Below are 21659 nucleotides of genomic sequence, written 5' to 3'. Positions count from 1 at the left end.
GAATAAAGCGCAGAACAAGAGAAAACAAACCTCTATCTTTAAGGATCTTACATTTTAGTGGGGGAAACTGACAAAAAAACATGTAAATAAGTTCAGATTCCACAATTCCATTTCTGAGTATCTGAAGGAAATGAAATCACTGTCTTGAAAAGACATCTGCAACCCCATGTTCACTACAGCCTTATTTATATTATCGAAGACATAGAAACAACCTAAGTATTCATCAATAGATGAATGGATAAAGAAAATGTGGTATATGTACACAAGGGAATATTATTCAGGCCTAAGAAAGAAAGAAATCCTACCATTTGTGACAGTATGGATGGATCTTGAAGCTATTATGTTAAGTGAAATAAGTCAGACAGATAAAGACAAATACTATATAGTCTCATTTAGATGCAGAATATACTCAAAAAACAAATTTATAAATACAGAGAACAGATTGGTGGTTGCCAGTGGTGATGGTGGTAGAGGGAAATACATGGGTAAATGTGGTGAAAAAGTACAAATTCCTATTATAAGATAAATCCTAGGGATGTGATGTACAGCATGGTGACTATAGTTAATACTAGTATATTGTATATTTGAAAGTTGCTAAGAGAGTAGATCTTAAAAGCTCTCATCACAAGAAAAAGTAAAAACTGGTATTATAGATATTAACTAAACAGCGTGGTGATCATTTCACAACATATACATATATCAAACTGTTGTATACCTTGGACTAATACAATGTTTATGTCAAGTATATCTCAATAAAAAAAAATTTAAAGAGTAAATAAGTTCCTAATATAATGTCAGGTAGTGAACAATGCTACATAGAAAAATACAAGTCAAGAGAGAAGGGAGTGACATGCCCTGGGTGGAAAGAGTTGTTTTTGGACAGGATAATGGGAAAGGGCTTCTGTTAGCAAATGACTATTGGAGTAGGAAATGGGGAGCATTCCAGGCATGGGCTACAGCAAGAAGAGGAGTACTTTGTGTCAGGTTCTACTGAAGGTGCTGTGCGCCTGTGTCCAGGAAGAGGTTGTTATTATGCTAAAGAGAAAGGTCAGGTGGAAAGATAAATCAAATCCCTAATATACCCAGAAAATTCATGGTAGAGCTGAGATTCAATATTGAATTTGTTTCATCCATTTTTATACCCACCTATGTCAGAGTTTTCATGATTTGCTAAAGATAGTTCCCCGTAACAGTAAACTATTATAGCTACAATGCTGAGCCCATCCTTCAGTGACCTCTTCCCTTGATGATATATTCTTCCAGCTAATGTCTACAATAACCACTTATAAATATGGTCACTGCTTTTTGTTTCTGCCATTTTTTTTGACTGCCTGTGTGATGAGAGAGCTCAGATTAAAACATGGCACGTGGCATCTAGGCTTGTGAAGTAAAAGTTACAGTGAGTTTGAACTGTTACCTAAAAATATAAATTATAGTAGGCTTGCTTCTTGAGTTATGTGAACACATTATGATGCCAACTAATGCACTGTTTATTTTCTTAAATAAAAGAATAGCTGGACAAAGTTAAAAGTGGAGTTTATGTTGAGTTGCAGAACAGCTAAATAAATTGCCAAGAATTCTTTCAACTCTAGTGCACATCCATAGTTTTCACATGCTCACGGTCTCTGTCTCACCATGAATATTTCTTCTTCCTCCAATCCACCCAGGGAGCAGACTTCCTGTCCTCCTCAGGAGTTCACAGTTCATTAACACAAAGCCAGCTTGTTCATGAGCATATGGTCCATCTCACAGAACAGGAACATCAGCAATATTATTTTCAAAAGAGAATTTAAAGAACACTCTCATGTTCATTCTGTACCACAAACCCCCTCCACTGATATTGTGAGCAATGTGTTTGCTAATGGGCTCATTCATATTAATGGCACACTGATAATTCTTATGGTCATTCATAAATCTGGTGGGGATGGTTTATACACCCTTCATTCTACTTTGGAAGCCAAGACAGAGTAGTGAATGGTCAGCATGATTCCCTGGATTACTGAGTTCACTCAGACATAACTATAAAGTTTACAGTTGCTCTGAAGTTCCAGGAAGAAAGAGTCCTTCAGCTCTCATAAACTATAATTCTTAGAGAGAAAATTACTTTGTGAAAGAAAGAACCCCACTTTCTATTATGATCACCACTTAAAAGTTGGTTGTTTTCTCAATGAGTTTTATGAAAAATCACTATATTCTCTTAACTTTTCAGTTTCCTATTTTGAAGCGTGGTCATATTTCCCTTCTTTAGAATAATTTACAATGTTAAGAATATAAAAAGTCAGAGTTACTTTTCAAAAGGATTTTTAGAAAGTTTGCCCATTAAAAATATATCTCATATATACTCAAGATTGCATATGTATGTTTACATAATTATATATCATTTATTCATATATATTTCTGGATGCATACAAATATATTTACACATGTAAACTAATGGTACATAACTATTTGAGGTTATAGAGGTAAGCTTAGGGAGCTTTATAGCAGTCATTACTATAAAGCACAAAATACAGTTATAAAGAACAAATTTTGTTAAAAATACATTATACGGTGTAAAATTCATCCACTTAAAATTTTGTTAGGACGGTAAGGTCAAGATGGTGATGTGGGTAAACGTGGTACTTGCATCCTCCCATGACCACAACAAAATTACAACTAAACTACAAGACAACCATCCTTCAGAATTGCCTGAAATATAGCTGAATGGAAGCCCTACAACTAAGGATATGAAGAAGTGATATGGAGACCGATAGGCATGTTAGAAATGCAGAACATGCTGGTCTTACACTTACGTGTGGCAGATAAAAATTGAGACAGATACTTTGGCTTCAGTGGTCCCTGCTGAGGAGCAAGGAGCTCCAGTCCACACTAGGATCCCATGCTGCATGGCCTGGGCAGAACAGAGGCAGTGGCTGATCTTGGCCCATACCTTCCAGGAGGCCCCAGAGTCAGTGCACCTAATGGACAGCTTCAGACCATGTTGAAGCCAGGAAGAGAAGTCCTCACAACTTCTCATTGTAAAAACCAGCAAGGATTGTGGCTGAATGAAACTGAGGGCTGTTAGAGTCCCAGGTGTTCCTCTTAAAGGGCTCACACAAGAACTTAGTTGGACTCACTCACTCTGAGCTCCAGAGCTGGGGCAGCAGCTCAAAAGGCACCAGGTACATAGAGGAAGGAACTCAATTATCTGACAGCAGGGCAAGTGTTAGAGGGGTAGCTTACTTCCAGACAGAAATGCTGGCAGAGGCCATTGTTCCTTTTCTGAGCCCTTCGCCCATAGAACTGGCAGGCAGGCACCATATCTGAGTCTCCATCAGCCTGGCTATCATTTACACCCTGTTCCATTCCCTGAGACCCTGACACACCCAACTGGTGACCAAGCAGTTTTTAGTGGCTTTTTCATATGAATGGCCTCTCCTGGCTCATCTTCAGACTTTCATAAAATCTCTCAAACAAGCTGCGTCTGGCTTCAATGTGTCTTGTACCTCTTGCTAAGTAGCTCCAGGCCCTGCACTAGCAGCAACTGGCCTTGGTTCTCAGCTTGACCTCTCCTGGGTACCTCCAAGCCCAGACAAGTAGTAGCCATCTGTACATTGCTTTGTAGCTTATGCTGGGTGGCCTGTGCAGAAGAGAGACAGTGGCTGATGTTGGTCTACACCTCCCAGGAGGCACCGGAGTCAGTGCACCCAATGGACAGCCTCAGATTATGTTGAAGCATTTCTCAACCACCTCCACAAGTGACAGACTCAAGGGGTGGACTCTAGCAGATGCTAGAGCCCCACTGAAGTGAATCCGCCATGTGGGCTGCTGCAAAGCTGATCCTCCATGGTGATCAGAGCCACTCTTTGCAGCCAAATGGTTTGGGGTAAATCCTTCCCATTTATGTGCCAACAGCAATAAAGGCTCAACTACAAGAAGAAGATGTACACAGCCTACACTGGCAGGGTGGGAATGAGGTGCACCTGGAGTGCTCAGCTTGGGTGTATCAGGAGGCTATGCCACTGGACTCTATAGGACACCTACTACATTAGGCCATTCGACCAAGCCTGGTAGAGGTAGCAGCTCTACCTAATATATAAAAAGGAACACAGGGAGGCTGTCAAAATGAGGAGACAAAGAAACAAGTCCCAAATGAAAGAACAGAACTCCAGAAAAAGAAAGAACTAAACAAAATGGAGACAAGCAGTCTACTAGATGCAAAGTATAAAACACTGATGATAAGGATGCTCAATGAACTTAGGGGAGAATATAGGAACTTAAAACTTCAATAGCATAAAAAAGGACATGGAAATCAAAAAAAGAACTCTGAAATGAATGATACATTAACTGAAACAAAGAATAACTTGCAGGTAATCAACAGTAGAGTAGATGATGCTGAGAATCAAATCAGCCATTTGAAATATAAGGAAGCAAAAAACACCCAATCAGGGCAGCTGACAGAAAAAATAATAAAAAATGAGGCTAATGTAAGGAGCCTCTGGGACAACTTCAAGCATACCAAAACTCACATCATGTGGGTGCCAGGAGGAGGAGAGAGAGAGCGCAAGAAATTGAAAACCTACTTAAAAGAATAATGAAAGAAAACTTCCCTAATTTGGTGAAGGAATTAGACATACAAGTCTAAGAAGCACAGAGTCCCAAACAAGATGAACCCAAAGAGGCTCACACCAAGACACATCATAATTAAAATGCTGAAGGTTAAAGGCAAAGATTGAATTTCAAAAACAGCAAGAGAAAAGCAGTTAGTTACTGATAGCAGAGCTTCCGTAAGACTGTCAGTTGATATCTCAACAGAAACTTTGCAGTCCAGATGGATTGACTATAGATATTCAAAATGATGAAAAGCAAGAACCTACAACCAAGATTACTCTACCCAGCAAAGCTATCATTTAGAATTGAAGTACATATAAAGGGCTTCCCAGACGAGATAAAGCTAAAGAAGTTCATCACCACCAAACTAGTATTACATGAAATGTCAAAGAGTCTTCTTTAAGAAGAAGAAAGTGATCAAAGATATTAACAATAAAATGGCAATAAATACATATCTATCAACAATTAAATCTAAAAAACAAAATAAATGAATGAACGAGCAGAACAGAAACGGATTCAGAGATACAGAGAACATTTTGATGGTTGCCAGATGGTAAGGGGTGTTGGGAATATGGGTGAAAAAGTGAATGAATTAAGAAATACAAATTGGTTGTTACAGAATAGTCATGGGGATAGAAAGTACAGCATAAGGACTATAGTCAATAATATTCTAATAACTATATATGGTGTCAGATGGGTATGAGGTTTTTTGTGATGATCACTTAGTAAGTTATATAATGTCTAATCACTGGGGTCTACACCTGAAACTAATAAATATTGTATGTCAACTGTAATTGAGAAATAAAAAAATTACTTAAAATGTAAAAATTTGTTAAGAGGATAAATCTCCTGTTAACTGTTTTTAACACAGAAAAAGCAAACAACAAAAAGCAAGGGAGCCTTGGTCAGCTGTCCCAGTTGGTTGGAACGTCATCCCATATACCAAAAGTTTGTGGATATTATCCCTGATCAGGACACAAGCCTAGGCTGCAGTTTCAATCCCTGGTAGGGGTGTGTATGGGAGACAACCTATCAATGTTCTCCTCTCTCTTTTTCTCTCTCTTTCTCAAATCAATAAACATATCCTTGAGTGAGGATTTAAAAAAAGCAAGAAACACTAGAAATCTTTTGCAGGTGATGGGTATGTTTACTTCCTTGATTGTGGTGGTGGTATCACGGGTATATTCATATGTTAAAAATCACCAAACTGTAAACATGAAGATGTGCAATTTTTTGTATATTAAGTGCACCTTAGTAAAGCCAAAAAGAAAAAAAAGGTTAGTTTAAAAAATACACAAAGCATTAATTGGCATTTGAATGAAAAACAGATCTTATCATCCAAAAATACGCTACAGTATATGAGATAGAAAAGTATTTTAAAATATAGAAGGAGCATCTGGAAAGAATGGATGATGACAATGCTAAAATTAGCTAAGTAATTACCCCGCCCCCCCAAAAAGGAAAAAAATAACAAAACATTCTAGGACAAGCTGGAAAGACCAGGTCCATTAAAAATTTTTTGGAAGAGGCACATGCCCAGCCTGTAAATTTTTCCTGGGATGATGTGCATTTCCTTTCCTGCCCTCTTATTTTAGTTTCCACTCAGGAGTATCCTTTAAGAAAGAGGTAATTATTTACATATTTCTATCTAACCTTATAACAATTGAGATCGCCCCTACTGACCTACATTTTTGTTTTACTTTCAGCACCTTAAAAGTTGTATAAAATTGTTTTAAAGTACAAGTGACAAGTAGAAAATTCCTAATCCAAATGTCTGAGAGACTTTTTATAACAATATCCAGAGAATCCACATGTTGGACAGCCCATAGTAAAAAAAAACAAACAAAAAAACTGTAAGGTTCTATTGGACATTCAGTTAGTGAATTGTATTGGCTAGAGTACAAAAGAAGCCATTACCAGAGAGTTTTCTCTTTGTGAACACTAGTATTGCAATGTCCCTGTGACATTTGTTATAACCAGAGATGCGATTTCCAAACTGACCTTACTAATGACAAAGGAATATTGTAAAATTTATTTTCTACTAGAGATGATCAAAATTGAAATCTTGTTGGTGACCCGAGCAGAAAGCATCCATCCTGGTGAATACATTTAGCTCTTTCTCTCTCAATAGGGCACTGTCTCTAAAGGAATGACATGTCTGACTTTGCTAGGAATGTGTGGGCAACACAGAAACACATTACTGCTATTTGGAATATTTTGAGAAATAGAGATTTCATTTCTTCAAACAAACATGATTATTATACTGGGCTGTAAAACCCAGAGGAGACATTATTCCTTATTATATGTAATATTCCATACTGTTACAGAGTGACAGTGATATTTGGAAAAAGAAAACATATTTCAATATGTTTAATAAATTACTTGGAATGGATTTAGAAATCAATATAAAGCATATATTGAGCATTTTAAATTTAGAAGTCTAGAGGCTCTTTCAGTCAAGATGGAGGCATGGGTAGATACACTTTGCCTCCTCGAACAACCAAAAGAAGGACAACAAATGTAAAAACAAAAAATAACCAGAACTGCCAGAAAATAAAACTGTATAGAAGTTTGACAACCAAGGAACTAAAGAAGAAACATTCATCCAGACTGGTAGGAGGGGGCAGAGACAGGCAGCTGGGGTAGAGAGGCCCCATGGCTGGAGGACTAGCTGGGCGAGGTGGAGGCTGGTGGACCGAGCAGTCCCACATTTGTGTGCAGATAAAACAGAGGAACAGCTGGGGAGCAAGACAGACCACCCAATTCAGGGTCCAGTGCAGGAAAAGAAAGCCTCAAAACCTCTTGAGGTAAAAACCTGTGGGGGTTGCTGTGTCAGGAGAAACTCCAAGCCTCACAGGGCTTGTTGGAGAGACCCACAGGGTTCTAGAATGTACACAAACACGTCCACCTGAGAATCGGCAGTAGAAGGGCCCAATTTGCTTGTGGGTAGCAGGGGGAAGTGACTGAAATCTGGCAGAGAGCTGAGCAAGCAGCCCTGTTACCTTTTGGACCCTTCCCCCACATACAACATCATAACGCAGTGACCTGGGTTGCCCCACCCTGGCAAATACCTAAGGTTCTGCCCCTTTCAATGTAACAGGCGTGCTGAGACAAAGAAATATGGCCCAAATGGAAGAATAGATCAAAGCTCCAAAAATAGAACTAAGCGATGAAGGAATAGCCAACCTATCAGATGCACAGTTCAAAACACTGGTAATCTGGATGCTCACTGAATTGGTTGAGTATGGTTGCAAAATGGAGGAAAATGTGAAGGCTATGCAAAGTGAAATAAAAAATATACAGGGAACCAACAATAAAAGGAAGGAAACCAGGACTCCAATTAATGATTTGGAGCAGAAGGAAGAGATAAACATTCAACCAGAACATAATGAAGAAACAAGAATTCCAAAAAAATGAGGAGAGGCTTAGGAACCTCAGGGACAACTTTAAATGTTCCAACATCTGAATCATAGGAGTGCCATAACGAGAAGAGGAAGAGCAAGAAATTGAGAACTTATATGAAAAAATAATGAAGGAGAACTTCCTCATTCTGACTAAGGAAATAGACTTCCAGGAGATCCAGGAAGCTCAGAGAGTCCCAAAAAAGTTGGACCCAAGGAAGCACACACTAAGGTACATCATAATTACATTACCTGATTAAAGATAAGGAGAGACTTAAAATCAGCAAGAGAAAAGGAGACAGTTACCTCCAAAGGAGTTCCCATAAGACTATCAGCTGATTTCTCAAAAGAAACCTTGCAGGCAAGAAGGGGCTGGCGAGAAGTATTCAAAGTCATGAAAGACAAGGACCTACATCCAAGATTACTCTATCCAGCAAAGCTATCATTTAGAATGGAAGGGCAGATAAAGTGCTTCCCAGATAAGATCAAGTTAAAGGAGTTCATCGTCACCAAACCCTTATTATATGAAATATTAAAGGGACTTACTGATGAAAAAGAAGATAAAAAACTATGAACAGTAAAACAGAGGGGAGGGGGAAAGGTACAGGGAATAAGCAGCATCAATAGTAGGTACAAAATAGACAGGGGGAGGTTAATAATAGTATAGGAAATGGAGAAGCCAAACAACTTATATGTACATGAACAAACGGGGGGTGAGGCTGTCCAGGGTGGAGGAGAATAAAGGGGAGGAAAAAAATGGGACAACTGTAATAGCATAATCACTGAAATATATTTAAAAAAATAGAGAAGTGGAAAATTTTAAAAAAACCTGTTTCACTGACAGGAAGCATGTTAATAAAAATGACTTAAGCCACTAAAAAAACATTTAGAAGTCTATAGAGAAAACAGCAGAATATCCTGAATTGATTATTAAAATATATATTTTGATTATTCTAGGTAATGCTGATCCTGAAGGCCAAGGATACTGCCAAGCGGGATTTAGTCTGGATTTTTATAAGGTGAATTCCTTTGGTGTTGTAGCTTCTAATGTTGACCTTCTCTGTTTGATTTTTTTTTCTACCTTCTGCCTCCCACTCCCACCCCCAGTAAACACCACTAACAAAAGAAACTTTAGGTGTGTACCTAGCCTCTTTTGGCAACTTCTTTTTTTGTTTACTCTATTAAAGTAATCTATGCACATGACAATCTATTAAAATAGTAAAAAAATACATATGATTAAAAACAAGTTTTTCTTCCCATACCTTGGCATTATTATGCTTCTGAAAAGCTCAGGAGAATATGTAAATTGTTTTATCTTTTCACTCTAATTGACCAATTTGATTTAACATGTATTAAAATTCACAAAATTAAAATATCCTTTCACAAAAATAAAAACAGAGATCTCTAGTAAGAGTATAGGAGGCCAAGATCCTATGATTTAAAAAATACTATAAATTTCTTCAGTATCTTTAAAGATGCAGAGTATAGAAGGTGGGGTTGTAAGAGAGAAAATTTGTATTTGCTAGTTTGGAGTTTTTGCTCTCTCCGCTGGGAAAGGGGGGGTTTGCAAATGAATGGAAAAAATAGGCATTACTGTGGCCTTGAGATGAATTGAAATTGAATTTTTATTTTAGTGCCAAAGCTCAAAAGACCATGTGTGCTAAATTGTGCAGCATTAAATATGTAGCTATTTTGCTAACCTATGGCAGTGCCAAAAAACTGAAATCATATATTCTCAGGGGAGAGAATTCGACTCACCTAATTAAGTCTAATTAAAAGTGTATAACACATTAAATAATTAAAAGCAAAAGAGGAAAGAAAATGGCTCGGATATAAAGGCCTCTTTTAAAAATTACTTTTTTAATGTACAACAAATTATAAGAGCAATGCTTATTAACCATGATTTACCACCCTTTAAAAAAAGCTGTTTTTCTTTTCCAATTGTTGCCATTTTCTTTTTTGCAGAATGGAGACCTTATAGTTGGAGGACCTGGAAGTTTTTATTGGCAAGGTATGTTCTGTCAGCAGAGAGGACATGTACCTTTGTTGTCACTAACAAGCAGTTGAAGCAGAGTAACATCGAATGCTGTCTTTTATTATGTTAATTTCATGTCTATATTCATAGTTTCTCAAGTGAATGATGTTTTCAGTTTGCACTCTGTTATACTGTCACAACTTAATTCATTTATTCACAGACTATTTACTGAGGCTATGCCAGACTTCATGCTAGATGCTGGGGACACAATAATGAGTAAGATCAGACATTGTTCCTACCCTCATAGGGGTTACTATCTAGGGAAAGACGCAAGCAGTAAGTGAATACCCGAGCAAGTACTAAAAAAGTCCAGGCCTGATATTCACTATGAAGGAGAGGATGTCAGGATGGGGCCACGAGAGTATAGCAGGCCCCTCCAGGGTGCTGTACGCAGGTGTGTCATGTGCTCTGCACACCGGCTGGCGGGAGCTGGAATACACCTGGTGCTCTGCTTGGCAGGAAAACCTGAATTCCGAGGGGATGACGTGCTCTGATTCTTGTAAAGGCGTTTGTTACACAGGTCAACTAATTTGGAAGCAGACAATCCTGAACTGAGATCTGAACCCTGAGTAGGAAGTAACAAGGTGAAGAGAGGAGAGACTGCATAAAAATGATCTTGCAGGATATTTGGTCTGGTCCAAAATGTCTACGAAGATATTTGATCTACGCAAACCCAGCTAGCTAACCCTAGGTGGCTGAAAAAAAACCTTACATCACTTGCATATGGGTGTAACTGAAGCCATAGGTGTGGACAGCATGCCCAATGAAAGCTTACCAGAGAATACAGACTGAACTGCCGCTGTAAAGTTTAGGATAAAGATAGAGTAGAATCTGGGAGAGATGAATAATGGAGCGAGGGTTGTATTTTTATTGCAAGAACGCTGATCATGTTTAAAATTCAATGGTAAAAATACAGGAGAGATGAATTTATGATAAAATTTTATATGAAATTACTGTTAAGCTTAATTCATACATATACAGCTATGGACATCCAATAATTAACATTTCTGTCTAAAAATTAGTTTGCAAACTAAAAACAATATAGTTTATGCAGTGGATAGATATAAAATTAAAATTTTATGTATTTAAAAAGTTTGTCTTCTAATTCACTTGATTATTTCATATAATTCTTTTCTTTCCTTAAACTGAAAAATGCCTGATGCAGATGATTGGCTGAAAATTAGCCATATCAAGGCAATATAGAAGCATTTGCCGGAGATAGATAATTTAAAATTTTATTCAGTCTTAAGATTATAATGTTTATAGAAGTAGCTAGAGGAAACAGCAACGGTAGTGTGTATGTAAGAGGAGGGAAGGGGGTATTTAGCTTTAACCTAGAAAAATTGGCAAATTCTATAGACATTGTTCAGAAATTCATGTGTAAATACCATTGTCTTAGTATAAGAACAGCCATTTCAGACACAGTCACTTGGATATATTTATGGCCTACTTTGACAGTTTTATTCTTTTTGGACTTCACACAAGAATTTAAAATTACGTGTGAATTCCCAAAGAATAATTTGGCTTTAATATTAAATGGTAGTCTCTTGAAAACATTCCTCCATTTTTCTCCCAAAGATCATGAGATCACATTTTTCCTTAGATGTCCATAATTGATAGGGGAAGGCATAAAAATTGTGGTGGGAAGTTTTTCTGTTCATCCCAATCAATATAAGCATATTTCAAGACCTGTGACAGTGACTTTATGTAGGAGAAATTAACCAATGTTCTGACCTTATCAATGTTGCTGGCCAGGGATTCCTTTTTTTGCAAAAAATTCTGGATCTCACTGGGCCTAGCTGCTTCCCACTGTCATAATATTGTGCTCCATCTATACATTTTAGCATAAAAAGTAATGGCTCAAGGATTTTGCGTTTTCTTTTCCTTTTATGTAACTATGCTTCACAATCTCTTAATCAAATGATTTAGACTTAAAATATCTGTATTTTGTGAGAACACAAAAAGTCTAATTAGAATGCCAAAGGAGATCTTCATGTTAATGCCAAATACCCTAAGGGCAAAACCACCAAGTGAACTTAGAGAATGTGCTTAAGCTTTCTGGGCCTCGGTCTCCCTGGGAGTAAGAAGTTCTAATTGGGCTAGACAGTATCAAAGCTAGAGAATGTTTTCTTCTAGCTAGAATGTAGTCCTAAATTTTACCTATAGGTTTCTTCACTCTTAGAGGTTTTTGTCATTTGAAAGTAGAGGGACCGTATATGGTGAAGGAAGATGTAACATACATAGTTCATCTTTGGCTCTTGTGTCAGAACGGAAAGCTCCCCCAGCTGTAATCAACTTCAACTTGCAGCTCTCGCGGCAGGCAAGAAAACCCATCATTGAAAATGCAAGCAACTCCACGATCATTTTGAAAGGAGTATGTGTTGTTCAGATGTTCAGACATTATTCCATTAATTTATCGATTTGTTTGAACGCAGGTCAGGTGATCACTGCCAGTATTGCAGACATCATTGCAAATTACTCATTCAAGGATATTCTAAGAAAACTGGCTCGAGAAAAACAGACAGAAGTGGCTCCAGCTTCCTATGATGATAGTTACCTGGGTGAGGTCCATTGCTCAAGAGGAACATATTTAATGTGTAGACATGTTTTATTCCTCAGTTACCTGATATTATTGGGCACCTTATACAAGTTTTCTTTTCTTATTAGCTTTAAATGGATTCTTAATTTTCTTTTGTTTTGATTCAGCCATGATATACAGCCTACATGACTTGACAGTTTTGTTTTTTTTTTAATCCTCACCTGAGGATGTTTTTTCATTGCCTTTAGGAAGAGGGAAAGGGAGATAGATAGAGAGAGAGAGAGAAACATCAGTCAGTTGCCCTCTCATATGTTCCCTGACTGGAGATCAAATCTGCAACCTGGGTATGTGCCCTGACTGGAAATTGAACCCACAACCCTTTGGTCTATGGGATGAGCTCCAAGTGAGCCACACCAGTCAGAGTAACTTGACAGGTATTTTATAGGCTCTGTAACAGCCTCTTGCATATAAAATATTTTGCCAGCAGTGGTGGATACTATGTATTAGTGGGGCTGCCTAATACTATACTGTGGGCAAAGTGATAGTGGCCTTTATAGTTTCTAGAGCAACAGCAAGAGACTTTCCAGTTGCTAGAATGTTTGACAGTTTATTATGTGCAGACTGCACAATGCCATTCCACATTGTGAATAACTACTGTTGTTCCCACCTGTGGTGTCCTAATACACATTTTGACAGATTGATGCATTTTAAAAAAATAGTTATGTTTTGTGATCCCATCTCATTTTAGAGCTAAGTGAAATTTGTGGAAAACCATCATTAAATGAATTAGGAATTAGGCCTTGTTGGCGATCAGAAATAGCAAAATCTGAGCACAAGAGATACTGTTCAGAACATCATGTCTGATCATGATGAATCAGTGACTTTAAAATGCAGTGGTCGCCATGTGCACTGCAAGGTGTGTTGTGAAGCATTCCTGCTTTCAGTGATCCCAGACTCTGGGTTGCCACACCCAGAAATATTATGCTTCCAGGATTTAGCACAAAAGTGTTCGTACTGGTGTGGGTAACTTTTCTTTTTGTAGAAGCTTAAACTTTTATGATACAATATTTGTTGAGATTTCTGTACAAAGGAGTACTATGGTAGTTCTTTCGTTTTTCTACATATATAGCTCATGTATCTGAAAAGTATTCAAACATGTAATCTTTTTCCTTAAAACAGGATATTCAGTTGCTGCTGGGGAATTTACAGGAGATGCTCAGCAAGGTGAGAGACATCGCTGAATGTCAGTCATTTGTAAAACATGGAGAAAGGTAAAAATGACCTAAAAAGTACTTTTACAGATGTAATTTTCTATGCTACTCTAAATGTATATATGTGGAATCCCAGAATGTATATGCTATTTTGTAGAAAAGCAAAAAAACACACTTAGGCACAGATTTTTAAGTCTCAAAGAATGTCATATGAGTGAATACCAATCTTTAGGCAACCTAGTTAATCAGTAAAAAATTAGTCCCACAGCCCCATATTTTGAACAAGAAAAATACAGATGATGAAATGATTTATACAAAAGCCATGCTGTTAGTGTCACGTCAAGTGTGAGGAATAAAGATCCCGCATTTTAACTTCGGGATCTCATACCGGACATACTCAAACTAAGCTCCCCACCCAACACCTGCACATTATTTCCTCTTTCGCTTTGGACATGGCCAAGCCCAAAGTAGCAGGACAAACTAATCTCTGTCCTCACATAGCCCCTCACCTTCTGTCTTCCAGGTTTCAATCCTCTGATTTTCTATCTACCCTCATTTTCCAGTGGCCAAATACTACTTTTTCTTTTGAGGCCAATTTTAAATGCCATCTCCTCTAGAAATCTTTCCTCAGCTTTCTTCTTTAAACTCCTGTATCAGGCCGTGACTGGTGTGGCTCAGTTGTTTGGGCCTCCACCCACAAAGTGAAAGGTTACCTGATCAGCTCATGGTCAGGGCACATGTCTGGGCTGTGGCTTTACTCCCTGGAAGGGGCGCACGTGAGAGGCAACCTATCAATGTTTCTCTCTCACATCAATGTTTCTCTCCCTGTCTTTTACCCTCCTTTCCCCTCTCTCTAAATATAAATAAAATAAAATATTAAAAAAATAAACTCCTGTATTATCTCATTTTTCCTTCCACTAAGGCATTGACCATTTATTCACTCATCAAATGTTTGAGCACCTGTGGCATGCCAGGCTATGTGTTAAGTGTTAAGCACACAGCGGTGAACTTAATCCTACAGTTTATAGCCTAGGGCAGCTGACAGACATTAAACAATGAACACAAAACACTTGATTAAAAATTGTAAGTTAGGGTGAAGTTCTAAACACAGAACTAATCCCATACATGAGGACTCTAACCTCATGACTTAGTCACCTTCTAGAGAACCCATCTCCTAATACCATCACATTGGGGGTTAGTTTTCATCATATGAATTTCAGATTATACATTCAGTCCATAGCAGTACTCATCATATAAATGATAGTGTTTAGTAATATTGATTGAAAAATTCAATCATCAATATTTGCTATTTTCCATCACGTTTCATATGAACATTAACTGCTTTTTACTAATGTGTTTTATAATTCACAAATAATTAGGAGTGAATTAAATATGGCCATGTTTAGGAATCATCACAGCTCTTTTAATAGTTTCCTCTTGACAAGACATACAAAGCAGAAATTCATGAAGAATGTTTTTGCTGTTAGGTAGAGATTGAAAACCAGTATCTTCTTTTCTCTAAAAGAACATTTTTCTTTTGAATACAAGCTAATTATTAAAGGCCCTTTCTTTCCATCATTTTTTTCTTCAAGATATTAAAAGACAATCTATTGCAGTGGTTAAAAGCATGGACTTCAGAGCCAGACCATTTGGGGTTAAACTCTGACTTTGCCTCTAACTAGCTCCATGTCCTAGTTACCTAACACCTCAGCGCCTCATTTCTTTATTCCTAAAATAGGGATGACGGTGATGACAGTATCATCGACATCATAAGGTTCTTGCGAGGATTAATGAGTTAATCCTGTAAGACTCATAGAACAGTGCAATGCTGATACATAAAAATACCATTTAAATGTTAGCTGTAATAAAAAAAAGAACCCTTGGGTTAGGAGCCATCAGAGATGGAATTGAATAGGTATCACCTTTATGAAGTCAGGTCTTACAATCACTTAGCAATTTAGCAAAGGAAACTGCAAAATGTGCCAAATGATTTTTAAACGTGGCAATAGGGCTCTGTTGGAAGGCTCTCCAGAAGATCATTCAGTTTGGACCCAAGGAAATTAATTATGATGTGTAACAGCATATCATAAGAAAAGATGATAGAAAATCATAGTGGTTTTCCATGGGATCTCAGAAACATCTAGAGAATGGATCCAAGTTTTAAGTGATTTTCAGTATCTAAAGTAAAGGCATTATCAGAGATCATAATCCATTCATCAGACCACTCAAAGTCCAAGGCTCTTCACTATTTACTTAATTAGACAAGAAGGAGTGGGGATTTTATGCAAAACTGAGCAACTTGATGTCCTATAGATGAGAGATTCTTAATACTGGATCCTTGAACTCTAGGTGGTACATGGATGGATCTCATGGAATTTGAATGCTCAGAAATTATATGCAAAGTTTTGTATGAATGTGAATTTTTCTGGTGAGAAGAACCATAACTTTCATCTAATTTTCAAATGTGTCCATGACTCAAAAAAGTCTAAGGTCCTCCATTCTCATTTTAGAGTTAGGCGAGGTGAGCTAGTGCCCAAGAAAGTGATCTGGTCCCAGCGATCTGGTCCCTGGGATACTCATTCGATGTGATGGAAAGAATATTGACTTTGCTGCTGGTTCTTGAGTTTGGCTACTCCCCAGTTATCTATGGTGACTGAACCTTTCTAATCCTGTTTCCCAACCTGCCAAAAAGGGATATGAATGACTACTTTTGAGGGGTTAAATTAGAGAAATATAAAAAAACATACTACATTGTCTATTGGGTAGAAGACATTCAATAAATGCTAGCCTCTTTTCTACTTCTCGTTAGTGGGGTTGACATCCACGTCTTATATTTCGAGGCCAGAGATCTAAATTTTTCCTGTACATAGTGTTGATATTAAGAGACCTCTGAAGGTTTTGCCATGAGTTACTGAAATGGTTCTAAGAAAAGTCTCCTATTTTTCCTCCCCACACAGAATATTTAGGTAGTTGAGTGACAGTTCTCTTAACTTGCCTCAGATTCCAATCAATTTATTGTCTTGATCATTTTTAAACACCTATGAACACTTTTAATCAACATTACATTTGATAGCTTCTTAATATTGTGACCATATGAAGTTACAGACTCCAAAGTTAACTGAGTGTGATGATGGTTGATTTTTTAAAAACAAAATGCTGAGAGTCTTTGGGATGTGAGAAGCAGTGGTTGCCATATGTCTCAAATGGCATAATCCCCCTTAATCTTTCCTGGTTGGCAAGCCTGATCCTGAAATCAGTCAACTCCATTATATCTGACTATGATCTGTCTTTAGGTACCAGGAGAATTTAATTCCTACCGAGACTATTGAAAACCAAGCAGTGTGCTACTATTTCTGACAGCTTTCCCAGCACTCTATCCAGATAACTTGCTTTTTCTGAACCCCATTCTACCCTTTAAGAACACTCCTGACCTTCCCTCCTGTTGCTATCTTTGAACTATCCATGCTCCTGCCTAAAGCTAGTCTCTTATGCTTTGCACCAGGTCCCATCCCATTTCATGACTGAGAGATGTGACTCTAGCAATTCTTGATTCTCCTTGCAGCACCAGCTTTTCTCTTTCTACTGGATCATTCCCACCAACATACAAGCATACTGTTATTTTTCCCATCTTCAAAAAAGAATCTCTTATTCTGTTTCTCCTTTCAGCTACCACATGTATTTTTCTGCTTCAACAGTGTTGCCACTATTCTCTGCTCTTTTCATGGCTTCCCTCCCTTAAACTCACTCCTGTTAGATCAGACCCCTACCCTCTACTGAAACCGCCCTTGCCAAGCAAACCAATGGGCTCCATGCACTTCATCTTCCTAGGCGAACAGGAGCATTTGACAGAGTTAATCTTTCCCTCCTCATTTCTTCCCTTGGCTTCTCAGACAGTGGCTGTTCCTTCTTCATCTCTTTTACTGATTGTTCTTTAGTTTCCCTCATCTCATTCACATGACCCATGGTTAAATACTGCAACTCTTTTTTCCTCTTCCAGTGCTCTGTGGGTAATCTCATCCAGTCTCACTTCTTCAGCTTACACTGAATTCCAAGCTCATGTGTCCAGTTCTCTACTCAACACTCAGCATCTCTATCTAAATCACTGTCCTAAGCTTAATGTACTGATAACCAAACTCCTGAGCTTCCTCACTGACACATGCTCTACTCTCCATCATCTCCATTTCAGTAAGTGGCACTGCCAACCTCCCAGTTGCTGAAGACAAATACCTGGAAGTCAGCCTTGAACTGTGTTCTTTCTCTCATACCCCATCCATATCTTATCCATGAGTAAATCCTGCTCACTAAACTCTCAAAATAAAGCCTGACTCTGACCACTTCTCACCTCTTTGGAGCATCTACGCAGATCCAAGTCCCCACCGACATTACGGCAATGGCTTCCTAGCTGGCCTCCCGGCATCCATCCTCGCCCTCCTGTAGCCTCCCCTGGACCCAGCAGCCAAAGTGGCCCTCTAGAAACAGAAATCAGATTGTGTAACCACTGTGCTCACAGTGGTGTTCCAACTCATTCAGGCTAAAATCCAAATCTTCACAATGAAGCTTCTAACTGCTTTGACCTCATCTCCTCCTCCTTTACCCCTCACTCCCTCTGCCATAGCCATCATGGCCTCTTTGTTCCTTTGAACACTCCAGGCACCTTTGCACTTGTTCCCTCTGACTGGAACAAGCTTCTCCCCGATCTCCACAACACTCACTTCCCCACTTTCTTCAGTCTTTGCTCAAGTGTCGCCTTCTCTCTAAGCTGTTCCCTGACTACCCTCATACATCGCAAGCCCTTTCTCATTCCAACCCTGGCACTTCCTGTACCATTGGACTGCTTAGTTTTCTCCACTCTACCTAAGCTTCTAACATACCATTTAATTAATTCTATATTTTAAATTGATCACCTCTTCTAACTAGAGTATTATTAGCTCCATGAGACTGGGGAATTTTATGCTTCACTGTGTATCCTTTGTGTGCCTATAAATATTTGTTGATTAAATGAGTTAATTTACTACTGAAAAGTCCAATATCTAGTTCCAAATGAATCTTCTCTGACTATTAGTACTAACAGTATGACCTCCTGACTTTGCTAATGTTGCGCACAGCATACAGAGCTGATGCTGGAATTTGTACTTTACTTTTAGGGGCAGGTGTCGGGGAAGATAAATTTGAATGGGAAGACTGTCCTCCAGGCCTTTCTTCTTTAAATTAAATTTTTAACCCCAATGAATCAGATAATTGTTTGATTTATAGAAATGACAGCTGGAAAGATCTTTGATCATCAGAGATTGTAACTACCACCCATTGCAGGTGGCTGAAAAAACAATAGATTCAGTGACTCGTCGCAGATATGCAGCAGCACAAAGGACCAAAACCACTACTTTGTGAATCTAGAGCCAGATGATCTCTGTGCCTTGGAACACCTGCCCCTTTTCCATAGGCATTTCCTGTATCCCTGTCACTGAAGCTTCCTTCCTTGGCTGCCAGGTTGCCCCCTATTTCTTCTGTCAACAGTTTCAGGGACAAACTCATATCATCTATGATATGTGGCCTTTTCTTAGATTACCAGAATTGTTTTAACATTTTAATGTGACAGGAGCTGCAGACATTTTACACTAGTAAAAAAGATGTCACCACAGTGAAAGCTGGAGAGATCAGGGAAAGGGGTTTAACCTACAAATTACACTGAGTGCTGAGAAGCCAGGCTTATGGTCTAGATGCAGAAACACATGGAGACTGGTAGAGACTGGTAACTCTCAAAGTACAACCTCAGGTCCTTTGTTTTCTATTGTTTGCAGCAGAAGCAAAATCCAATGCATATAAAACCGTGACTTCAAACTTCCCGCTCTCTGCATGATGTACTTATTTAAGAAATACTGTCTTTAACTGATTTGTTGTGTAGCTGTAATATATATATTATTACATATATGCAATATATAATGTAATATATGTAATATATAATAATATGTAATATATATATTACAGCTATACAACAAATATATTACATATATACATATATATATGGTTCATCTTTTAAATGACTATTTTTATCACCAGAATTGGTTGCTGGAGTTCCAAGAGGAGCACAGAATTTTGGATATGTGAGTACTAAGGATACATTACAGAGTATTTTCTTATGTACACAACTTTTAAGTCTTTTAAAATGCCCTTTAATAGCACGTTCCTACTGCTCCATGCTTGTTTTGTTTCTAAAAGAGAGGCTAGATCTCTTTTTCTGATCTAAGTGCAGGATCAGCTACATAACTGGTGGGACCCTTGTACAAGGTTATTGAGAATTTCAGGGCATGGTAGCTGAGCATTAAAGCAGGGTGGGGCTCATCTGAGCTTGGTGCCTTGTGCGGCTGCACAGGTCACACGCCCATGAAGCCTCCCTGATCCTTGTGCCTGATCCAGGAATAATTGCAGAGGACCCCATTGTTGATATGATTCACATTTTAATGTCTCATGTAGTAGAAATAATAAAATCAATTGTTATTTCACTAGTGCATTAGTTTCTTAGGGCTGCCATCACAAATGACCACAAACTGGGTGGCTTAAAAGAACATAAATCTATTCTCTCAAGAGGTCTGAAATCTGAAATTAAGGTGTCTGCAGGGTCACACTTCCTCCCATGCATCTAGGGGAGAATTCCTCTTGTCTTTTGAGCTCCAGATGGTTCCCCCCTCTCTTTGGCATGTGATGGCTTAACTTCAATCTCTGCCTCAGTCCTCATACGGTTTTCTCCCATCTTTATCTATGTGTGTCCACTCCTTTTCGTATAAGAACCCGGTCATTAGATATAGGGCCCACCCCAAATCCAGGATGATTTTATCTCAAGATCCTGAACTTAATTCATCTGCAAAGGTCCTGCTTCCAAATAGCAGCATGGATTTTGGAGGAATGCTATTCAAATCCTTTATAACTAGTTACTATAAAATTAGGAAAAGGAAATAAATAGACCTTATAAAAAGAAAGATATTTTAAATATAAATGTTTTCAATAATGTTTATTTTTTTTGAAAAGTCTAGTAAACTTGTAATATTTATAGATTTGGGGTTGGCTGACTAGAATTAAAAAGAATAATTTTGCTACATGAATAACATCTTAAAATTTCATTTTTTACAAAGAATCATAATCTCCAATTTCTCATGAGAGCATGAATCAATACAAAAATCCTGATTAGATCATTTCACCGGCCATCAGATTAATTGCTTTGAATGTTCTTGAATTCAAATTTTATTTCTCCACCTCAGAGTAGTAACCATGCATTTTGTCTGAAAGGACCCCGAGACTTAACCATAAACAAAAAGTTAGGTGGGATGTTTTAAAGAATTCTTATGGGTAACATTTTGGTTTTACATAAAACTAGTCATTTATCACTCTTCTTCAACATTTAAAAATGATTTAAGTTGTAATTAAATTTTTTCTGTAATTCTATATCAAATGATGTAACCTATCTAATTTCTATGATTTCAGGTTTCAATCATTAACTCTACAGATATGACTTTTATTCAGAACTTCACTGGTGAACAGGTGAAGACATTTTAATATCAAATAATATCCCTTGGTACTAATAGCATAGAGTAATATTTATATTAATTATTCTTTGATAAAATAAATATTTACTGAGCACCTACTATGTTCTGGAAGCTGTTCTAGGCACTGGGAATATAGCCACGCATCCGACAGATGAGAACGCAGCTCTCGTACAGCAGTGTGGGGGAGGCAGTTGGCAGGGGGATGACAATTAACAAACAGATAAATGTCCATAATAATTTCATATAGTGATATATTATATAAAGACAAGTTATGATCCTTAAAAAGCCAAACTGCCACTGGGGTTTGAGAGCAATCCTGTTCCATTGCAAATCCTGTTTGCAGTG

General features: G+C 38.0%; 1 protein-coding gene across 1 annotated transcript in view; it reads left to right on the top strand.

Annotated features, from left to right (window-relative positions):
• The window catches only part of ITGA8 (integrin subunit alpha 8), a 165699-nt gene that overhangs the window by 30184 nt on the left and 113856 nt on the right, over positions 1-21659 (top strand). The window contains exons 5-10 of the mRNA XM_054593425.1: positions 8949-9010; positions 9957-10002; positions 12462-12587; positions 13745-13789; positions 19834-19877; positions 21253-21309. Coding sequence (XP_054449400.1) covers positions 8949-9010; positions 9957-10002; positions 12462-12587; positions 13745-13789; positions 19834-19877; positions 21253-21309 — 380 coding nt within the window. The remainder of the gene's footprint in view (positions 1-8948; positions 9011-9956; positions 10003-12461; positions 12588-13744; positions 13790-19833; positions 19878-21252; positions 21310-21659) is intronic.

The sequence above is a fragment of the Pteronotus mesoamericanus genome, unplaced genomic scaffold (genome assembly GCF_021234165.1).
Source record: "Pteronotus mesoamericanus isolate MK-2021 breed Mesoamerican mustached bat unplaced genomic scaffold, CSHL_Meso_final contig_130, whole genome shotgun sequence".
In the NCBI taxonomy this organism is placed as follows: Eukaryota; Metazoa; Chordata; class Mammalia; order Chiroptera; family Mormoopidae; genus Pteronotus; species Pteronotus mesoamericanus.
The sequence above is the reverse complement of the archived record's forward strand: the minus strand, read 5'-3'. Positions and strand labels throughout refer to the sequence as shown.